This window comes from Budorcas taxicolor, chromosome 7 (genome assembly GCF_023091745.1).
Source record: "Budorcas taxicolor isolate Tak-1 chromosome 7, Takin1.1, whole genome shotgun sequence".
NCBI classification, from domain to species: domain Eukaryota; kingdom Metazoa; phylum Chordata; class Mammalia; order Artiodactyla; family Bovidae; genus Budorcas; species Budorcas taxicolor.
Genome location: NC_068916.1, coordinates 101,753,224 through 101,763,727, shown reverse-complemented (window position 1 = coordinate 101,763,727; position 10,504 = coordinate 101,753,224). Strand labels below are relative to the sequence as shown.

General features: G+C 34.5%; 1 protein-coding gene across 1 annotated transcript; it reads left to right on the top strand.

Moving 5' to 3' along the window:
• The first annotated feature begins 255 nt into the window (after positions 1-255).
• Positions 256-10,004, top strand: NUDT12 (nudix hydrolase 12). Its single transcript, XM_052644142.1, has 6 exons — positions 256-461; positions 1,005-1,594; positions 4,668-4,835; positions 6,503-6,616; positions 8,750-8,949; positions 9,894-10,004. The coding sequence occupies exons 1-6, from the start codon at positions 256-258 to the stop codon at positions 10,002-10,004; spliced, it is 1,389 nt and encodes a 462-aa protein (XP_052500102.1).
• Positions 10,005-10,504: the final 500 nt, after the last annotated feature.

The window sequence follows — 10,504 nt, the reverse complement described above, 5'->3', positions numbered from 1 at the left end:
CAACTCTTTTCCACCAAGTTCTTTATACATTATTTTATACATCCTTCATGTTGAATTACATTTAAAATTCTCAACTGATAACAGTATTTAAGTGAATCCTGTGATGACACTTGACAGTTACCTTTTTAAGAGTAAATCGTTTTAGAAACCATAACTAGTGTTCTAATTATATCAACACTCTGATAATGTTCAATCACTGATACAAGAAAGCAATTGTAAATGAGTTTTTTCCTATTTTCCTGTTTTAAGGAAGAAATGTCTTCTGTAAAAAGAAGTCTGAATCAAGAAATAATATCCCAGTTTCACTATTCAGCTGCAGAAGGAGATATTGCCAAGTTAACAGCAATACTCAGTCATTCTCCATCTCTTCTCAATGAAACTTCTGAAAATGGCTGGACTGCTTTAATGTATGCTGCAAGGAATGGGCACCCAGATGTTGTCCAATTTCTACTTGAGAAAGGGTAAACATTTTAGGCTGTGCCACCTGAAGAGTGTCTGGTTTAATTCATGGATAATGTATTTTCTTTTCAATTTTTCATATAGCCAAAATATTGGGCTTGTAAATAACTCATTGAACAGTCTTGTTATATAATAGCATAATTTCTAATTTAAAACTTAACTTTTTTATTGGGGAATTAACTTTTCATACTTAATAGCCAAGCAGTTAATGAGTTAATCTAATTTTTTTCCGAAATAAAAAATGTAAATCTGCCTACTATGACTACTGAAAACTTCTTGTAAAAATTCAATATCTCCTTACAGCACATAAAATGTATGCTTTTTATTTTACAAATAATCTCCCAGAAATTTTAAACATGCACTGTTTCTAACCTTTAATCATTTATGATTGTTTTTTTAACATTTCCATTAATATATTATGTTCTAAAAGAAAATGAAATTATGTAATTATTAAATAGAGGGACTATCATGTATATCTAGAAAATTTTATTGTAATAAATACTGAAGAAAATGTTTGCTAGTTTGTTTTTTGCTTCTATCCACAGGTGTGACAGATCCATTGTCAACAAATCAAGGCAGACTGCACTGGATATAGCTAAATTTTGGGGTTATAAGCATATAGCTAACTTATTAGCTAATGCTAAAGGGGGGAAGAAGCCTTGGTTCCTAACCAATGAAGTGGAAGAATGTGAAAATTATTTTAGCAAGACACTACTGGACCGGAAAAGTGAAAAAAGAAATAATTCTGACTGGCTGTTAGCAAAAGAAAGCCATCCAGCCACAGTTTATATCCTTTTCTCAGATCTAAATCCCTTGGTTACTCTAGGTGGCAATAAAGAAAGTTTTCAACAGCCAGAAGTCAGGCTTTGTCAGCTGAACTACACAGATATAAAGGATTATTTGGCTCAGCCTGAGAAGATCACCTTGATTTTCCTTGGAGTAGAACTTGAAATGAAAAAAGAGTTTTTTAATTATGCTGGGGAAGTCTCAAAAGAAGAAGAAGATGGGTTGGTTGCCTGGTTTGCTTTAGGTATAGATACTGTTGCTGCTGAAGAATTTAAGCAAAGGCATGAAAATTGTTATTTTCTTCATCCACCAATGCCAGCTCTTCTGCAATTGAAAGAAAAAGAAGCTGGTAAGAAGTGAACACTTGTTTACTTGTATTGGTAATAATCTGATTTTGGGTATTGGATTAGAATTGCATGTATCTGCAATTTCTAGGAAGCACACTTTTTCTAGGAAGCAATGAAATCAGGCTGTCTTCAGGAGAAACTTCCTGATGTTCTTACCCTAGAGGACTACTCTTCTGGGTGGTAACAGCAGTTTTAACCCTAATGCATACTGGTTTCATTTGATTGTTCAGTGAATGATTATTGAGTGCCTGCTATACACTAAACATGCTGGCAAAGACCTTGGCTATTTTTCTTTGTTTTCTGTTGCTTGTTATACCAGTTCACACGGGGTTGTATGTATCATGCTCAGAAATGAGGGATTTTATCCTAAATTCCATTTAAATGTTGTAATCTGGCCTGTGTTTAAAAAAAAAAAAAATCACTTTAGCTGCTTTGTAGCTCATGAACTGTAGATAGTTAAGTGTGGAAGTCAGGAATCCTGTTAAGAGGAGGTTGAAGTTTACAGTAGCCCAGGTAAGAGAATGCAGTGGCTTGGATTAGTGGAGCAGAGAGAAAGGGAGAGTTATGAGATATTACAGAGGTAGAACTGATAGGGCTTGAACAGTAGGGTGAGACTTACAAGTGAGAGAGAGGTGATGGTAACATAGACTACAGCCTGAGTTGTTAAGATGATAATAGGAGAGATGGAGGAAAAGTGATACAGTCAAGGTATATTTTGGAGAGAAAATCAGCAGTACTTGTTAATGGAGTGGGTGTGGAGTATATAATAATGAAGTGAAAGATTAAAAGGACTGCTAAGTTTGAAACTTTAATCATTTGGTAGATACTAATAAGCTTTATTGATAAAATAATACAATCATGGGTAGAGCAAGAGAAACAGGACAGACTTGAAGCAAATAAATGAAGATTTTATCTTTGGGCATGTTAAGTTTTAGAGACAGGAAACAGAATCTGGAACAAAGAGGAAAGAGCTAGAATATACCTGTATGAGAGTCATCAACACAATGGTGGTATTTAAATCCCAGGCTACTTTGAGGTTGCATAAAAAGTTGAGAGCAAGCAAGAAAGGGAACCTGAGAATCGCCTGAATCCCCCTGAGTTCTAGAGGTCAGATAGGAGAGGAGCCATCAAAGATGATGTTGACAGTATGGCTACAAGTAAGAACAGGAGAATGTGCTCATAGAAACCAAGAGAGCAAAGTGTTGCTTGGAGTTACTAGTCAAATATATTGAATGCTGCAGAGAGTTTGAGTAAGATGAAGATAAAGAATTTTTTTAAGAGTGTTTGGTTTGGTAACATGAAGCTGTTGGTAATTTGACGAGAGGAGTGTCCATGGAATAGAAGGAGTAGAAGGTATTCTACAGTAGACTGAAGAGTTAATGGGAGGTGAGGAAGGGGTCACTTGTCAGTGTCCACTTTCCCTTAGGTAACCTGGCAGGCTCTTCCAGAGACCTCGTAGACACTGATCTCAAAATGGAGAGTGTTATGTTTTATTCTCTACATCTGTGGAAAAAACACTATGAGTTTAAAATTTCTTCTCTTTGAAGCTGTATATGTATATATGTGCACAGCTTCAAAGAGAGTCACACAGAGTCAGACACGACTGAAGCAACTTAGCAGCAGCATGTAATTACAAGATCTTAAAAAACAGTAAGGAAACTGAGGCTCTTTTACTTAGCTGCTGTGTAACCTTATATAGTTCCATAACCTTTGTGTGCCTCAGTTTCCTCCTGCCAAAAATGAGGATAATAATGGTACCTACATTATAGTGTTGCTCTAAACATTAAATAAGATGATGTATGTGAAGATCTTTGCTGGGTGCTTGACACACAGTAAGTACTCAGTAAGTGTCAGCTTTTCTTATTGTAATAAGAGTAAAATAATGGAGGTACTTTGAGGTAAGTTACATATTACAGAGTAACAGAGCAGGCAGATATTTAATGTTGCCTATGTTCATTGAATGTCACTGTTCCATTTGTTTTAATTTATGGCTTATTCATTTTTCCCAGTTTAAAACATTATTGCTATTTATGGTTATTTTACTTCAAAATCTTTAGACCAAATAATCTATTTTAGGGGAGAGAAGTTTTGTCAGGCATTTGAAATGTAGCATTTCTACTCTTATTGCCCCAATTCTACTATTTTTGGCCAGGCCATATTAATTATTTTTTGAAGTATCAGGGTAGAGGTTGTAGACAGGGTGTACATAGTCTTAAGATTTATTCCATTAGGCATTTTTGTCATAAACAAAGTTAATCATAAGAGTTGTAAACACAATATTTAAAAACCTGTTAATAAAGGTCTTAAATAATTGTCAAAAAAAAATATTCTATGTACTTTCCAGTTATAAACAGAATATGTTCCACAGTGACACACACCAGTACTGTCTTAGGCACCAAGGAAAGTAGAGATGGATTCCTACAGTTTCCTAGTAATATTTCATTTATGGTCCAAATCTAAGTTAGGAACTGTCTTTGTAGTGTATTTTTATGTAAGTCACTATTGTAAAGTCTTCCCTGGACTTTCCTGGTGGCTCAGATGGTAAAGAGTGTGCCTATGATGCGGGAGACCCGATTTCAGTCCCTGGGTCAGGAAGATCCCCTGGAGAAGGAAATGGCAACCCACTCCAGTATTGTTGCCTGGAAAATCCCATGGACGGAGGAGCCTGGTAAGCTATAGTCTATGGGATCACCAAGAGTTGGACACGACTGAGCAACTTCACTATTGTAAAGTCAGTATACACTAGAGTCATGTATATCCAAAATTTGCAAATCACCTATGGTAAAAGCCTAAACTAATACAGTGTATATGGATATTAGTACATCCATCTTATATGAGAGTTTTATTTCACTAGTCCAAATTAAAGGTGAATCTAATTTTCATTTGTCATCTGTAGAATTTAAATCTTTTAATTAAAAAGACATATACAGATAACAAAAATAGAAAAATAAAACCTTTGATCACACACCTACAATATAGTACATGTCTTTACTATGACTAAGAATGTTCTTTCCTCATGTATGAATTTGTTTACCATTTGTCATTGAATTAAAGCTTCTTTTGCTCCTGTCATAGGGGTGGTAGCTCAAGCAAGATCTGTTCTTGCCTGGCACAGTCGGTATAAGTTCTGCCCAACCTGTGGAAATGCAACTAAAATTGAAGAAGGTGGCTATAAAAGAGTATGCTTAAAAGAAGACTGTCCTAGTCTCCGTGGTGTTCACAATACATCATACCCAAGAGTTGGTAAGCCTTTTCTTTTACAGTGAAACCTCGGCCATCTGGAAACCTTAGGGAATAAGACATTCTGGAAAGACAAGATTTTGAGTTGCTAAGGAGCTTTACCTTTTTATTAAAAGCATGTTTAATTTCACCATTAAGTGTATAAGTATTAAAGTGAAAGAAAGTGAAAATGAAGTCACTCAGTTGTGTCCGACTCTTTGCAATCCCATGACCGTGGGATTCTCCAGGCAAGAATACTGGAGTGGGTTGCCATTTCCTTCTCCAGAGGATCTTCTGGACACAGGGATCGAACCCAGGTCTCCCACACTGCAGGCAGACTCTTTACTGTCTGAGCCCCTGGTGGGCTATTAAAGTATTATTACTATTAAAGTATTTATTACTATATAGTATTAGGTAAAGTATTACTATACAGTATTACTATATACTATAAAGTATTAAGTATTACTGTACAGTATTAAGTATTAAAGTATTACCTAATTTGATGACTTTTAAGTAAAGGACATTGTACATAACTGACCATCTCTTAATGTTGGGCTAATCAGCATGAATTTGATGCATTGAGGTACAGGATTTCAAAAGCCCACCATTGGGTCCATTTAGTGAAGAGAGGGGGAAAAAAAAAAAACCACCCTCACAGTCCAGTACCTGCTTGTGGCATCACCAAAACAGCCTGGAGCTAGCTTCTCCATACTGCTGATGTCTGCCTCCACCTTCTCTCTCCCTATCGCTGCTTTGAATTGGCTGTGGACTTGGAAATCTGATAAACCAGCTCTTTAAAACTGCGCAAAAAGGGACAGACCCAGCCACACCTGAGGAGGTCTTCTGGGAGTAAAGTGCATGGCCTAGTGACAGGTGTTTGCTGCTTAGAGCATTTCACATTTGATTACCGATCCTCAGTCATAATCTAGTGAGGTAAACTCACTGAATTAGTGACCTCTCAAATCGTTCCAAAAGGCACTAATGCAGTGAATATTATTTAAATAAATTAATATTTTAATGGCTTAAACTTAACCATCAAGTCATATTAGCTTTTAAAAAACACTTTGTTAAGGACAAGAAAGGGGCGACAGAATGAGATGGTTGGATAGCATCACCAACTCAGTGGCCATGAGTCTGAACAAACTCTGAGAGATAGTGAAGGACAGGGAAGCCTGGCATGCTGCAGTCCATGGGGTCACAAAGAGTCAGACACAACTTAGTGACTGAACAACAAACAACAATAAGGATTGGGATGGAGGGAAACATTTACTATGGTAGAATTTGAATTTTGTCCATACTATGTATTAGTTATTTAAACTTCTTTCTAATTAGAAAAATAAGCCTAGCATACTGTAAGTATACAATACTTATAATAAATCAACATTTATTGTGTACTTACAGTATGCTAGGCTTATTTTTTTAATGTTTATTTTTTATTTTTATCTTATGCTTTTTTTATGCTATTGATATGAGAAAGAAGACAAAAATGGCCTTTCTTTAGCTTCCTGACAGTATTCTATGCAATTTCCCTGAAATACTCTGTCTTTAGGCAGATAGAAACAACCTCTTGTAACTAGAAAAGAGTCTTGTTCTTACAGGAGGTACACATTTGTATTATCCTATTAGTGACTTTACACAGTGAGTCTAAATTGTTTTTTCCTATCATTCATACATCTGATTTTTTTAAACAGATCCGGTGGTAATCATGCAAGTTATTCATCCCGATGGGACCAAATGTCTTTTAGGCAGGCAGAAGAGATTTCCTCCAGGCATGTTTACTTGCCTCGCTGGATTTATTGAACCTGGTGCGCCTTTTCTGTATAATTTTTGTAGTAATTGCCATTTAACGTATGATTTCTAAATAAAAATTTTGGACAGCATTTGAAAGTAATCTCTGATAAACTATCATGTTATAAAACTGGGGTATTTTAAAATATTTTCTGTGTTTTAAATAATATAATTTTTGTTGTCACTAGAGGAATAATTTCATCTGTTTTAAAAATTCTTTGCTTTTTCATATATTGCTCTTCTTACCCAAGGCATCACTTCTTTCTGTACTAGACTCAGTTGTCACCTTTTCAGAGAGACTTTCCCAGATGGCACCAAGTAAATTAGTTAACCCCATATCCTACATTCACAGTCCCTGTTATCCAGTCTGGCTTTTCCCTAGAGCACTCATCAGCACCTAACAGGGTATATATGTAAGTACATATTTACTTATCTACCTTTCTTTTTATTTATTCATTCTTTGCTAATACAAGAAAGTAAGTTCCATAAAGGCAAGGACTTTGTTTTATTTATGCTCTATCCCAAACCCTTGGAGCATATGCCTCCTATGTTGTAGAAGTTCAATAAATATTCAATAAATATTTGTGGAATAAATGAATATATCTAATTAGCACATGTTTAATCTCAATTTCCAGTATCAATCTACACTGATAGATAATAATAGTACTAAACATATGAACTTTTCCAAAGGCTTTCTGTATATTAAATCATATCATCCTCATACAACTTTACATAGTAGATACTATTTCACCGTAGTGGCTGAATAACTTGCCCAGGAACAAAGAGCTAGTGAGTGATAGGACAGGCATTCAGACCTGGGCAGTGTGGCTCTAGGTCCATGCTCCTAATTACTCTGCTTGCTCTAGTAGCTCTAGGTCACTTTTTTAACTGTTATGTAGCCTCCCATTTATGAATAGTCCACAATTCATTTATCCATTCTGCTATAAGCTTTTACCATTAACAGCAACACTGCAGTGAATCCTTGTGTACATTTGGCCTTCATAGGGTGTATATCCGAGAGTAGGGCTGCTAGCTCATAGACCATGAGCATCTTAATCATTTCCACATATTGCCAAGTTATTTTCTGAAATATCCCTGCCAATTTACACTGCCTCTGGAAGTACATAAAAAGTCTGTTAGTCCTCATCTTTACAGAGTTAGGAATATCAGGATTTTTATTTGCTGTTCTGATGGATATGAAGTGGTATGTCATTGTAGTTTTAACTTTTATTTCCCTGCTGATGAAGCATCTTTTTCAGATGTATGTTAGGCATGCAGTTTCTTTCCCCTTGAATTTTATATTTTATATTCTTTGTCTGGTTTTGTTTTGGTTATTTAATCTTTTTTTCTTATTGATTTTAGGGGTTTTTTAATATGCACTGCATGCTAATATTTATTTAGGTTTGGTCTTGCAGATATGCTAGTGTAAGAGTTATCTTTTCAATATTTTTTATAAATATAAATTAACTTTATATAGGAAATTTACTAATCTATTTGAAATAGAAAGCTATATTTAAATAACAGAATATTTCTAAACTTTCAGATAACCTTAACTTACAAATTATTCCATTTATTCTAATTCTCAATTTCAATAAATCAGAAATATAAATTCATTTATAGGCATCACTTTATTTTACCATAGCTGAGTCAGTAATTATCTAGAGAATAATTATTTGGAAAGAGAAAATGAGTTTCATTTTATGCTGTTTTTAAACTTTTAGTGTTATTTGGTTTTTAACTCTTTGGAAAAGTGTTATCTGTAATAGTTGTTTGACAACATAAGAAAAATGTTTCAAGATTTTAGTGAGGAAAAGGTTAGCTGCATAAACAAGATAATACATAAAATGTTTGCATAGTGTTTAGCCAATAGTAAGTAGGTACTGGATATTTGTAGCTGTTACAATTTTTTAAATATAACGAATTTAGGCCTTTAAGAAATGAAAAGTTTCCTGGCATTTTGCTTCTGTATGTAGTCATATATTTAAAAAAAATAATGTTTCTTGAATTCCAATCTACTTTTAGGCTTCTGCTCCCTGATTCTATGAACTGGGTTTCTGTCCAAAGTGATTTTCAAAGGTTTGAACCATTTGGAGCACAACATGTCCAGGGCATGTTCATCAGCTACTTGTTCTTTTGCCCCGTTTGATTAGGGGAGACAATAGAAGATGCTGTTCGGAGAGAAGTAGAAGAGGAAAGTGGAGTCAAAGTTGGCCATGTTCAGTATGTCTCTTGTCAACCGTGGCCAATGCCCTCCTCCTTAATGATTGGTTGCTTAGCTGTGGCAGTGTCTACAGAAATTAAAGTTGACAAGAATGAAATAGAGGATGCCCGCTGGTTCACTAGAGAACAGGTAAAGTTCAATTTAATTTCCTTCTCCTATTGATTGTTCTCTGACTGTATTGGTTTGGGCATGTAGCAAGGATACATGTTTTCAACAAGTTGAATGAATGGCTATGGCCCCCTCATCATTCATGGATTACAACATAATTGATGTGCTCTATGTTACTCCTGCTGTGACATACTTCTAGTAATGATGAGTCTGCCAGTTTCTTATTTCAGATGCTGTTCCCTGAGATTAGTGATCCTTTCAGTGGCCTTAAAATGCGTGGTCATTATTTCAGATGAGAAGCAGGAATATTATTATTAGACATAGTTTATAGTATTGAAACAAGTAACAAAAAATATCAGTAAAACTGCATAAAAGTTTAGAAAAATTCTTGATCATTTTAAATGCACTTGACCAGACTGACAAAACTGTTTAACAAAGATACACTCAGAACTTCTTAAAACTCATCCTTAAGTAGTACAATGAAAGATAAATTACTTGTCTGTGTCTTGTATAACTCAGTGTCTTTATATAGAAGACAGGGGTACACTACAGTAGTAATAACCTGAAATCCTTTATCACTTTGCCTTCACAAAATTAATTTTATTTTATGCTCAACCTCTAAAAGTAGAAATTAGATTTTTTTCAGAATTTGATAAAAGGAAATTTTTTCTAAAAGTTCATTTTCACTTTGAAAATATATGTGTAGCATATACTTTGTTCTTTCATGACCTTATTTTCATCAGGAAAAATGCCTTTCCGAAATATTTTTAAAATTGAATCACTAACTCAATGAAGCAGCTAAAAACACTGTACTGAATTTTGCATGTTGAAAATGGTTGTTATTGCTTTCTCCTTTTGTTATTCACTGTGAAAGTCATTACATTTTAGATTGTTTTAAAAATAGAAATAATATTTAAATATGATAGTTTTGAAATCCTAATACGTTTTACTGTGGTGTATTTTAGGTTGTGGACGTTCTGACCAAAGGCAAACAGCAGGCATTCTTTGTTCCACCGAGCCGAGCTATTGCACATCAGTTAATCAAACACTGGATTGGAATGAACCCCAATCTCTAAATCAAATAACTAAACTTTGACTATGTCTAATTGATTTCTAATCCTACTTATTCCTCAAGTGAGATTAGAAATGTTTAATGCTCTTTAGAATGTCAGCTTTTGTTAAATCTGAGTCAGCATTCTCTGAACTTTTTTGAGGGGGTTGTGCTCAACAGTTTTATCTCACAAAACTGTATCTCTAATAAGAGAAATCATGTTGTAAAGAAGTAGATTCTAAAATGTAAATAAACTTAAATTTCATTGCCTCTTATAAACATTCACCATTCACTAAAGTTCTTTTATGAAAAATGAGACAAAATATTTGTAATGAATTTTAAGCTTAATTTTTTTAATATTTTCATTATTATGAAGGTCCTTTTGGTTGTCATTGGTTGATTTTTGCTCAATTTACCACTGTGATCCACTTTTTTCTCCTGGTTCTATTATTCTGTCAGTGACACTGTTATAGTGTTGCTACTAATCTATTTTGATCAGTGGTAAGAATTTCCTATTTTAACAAC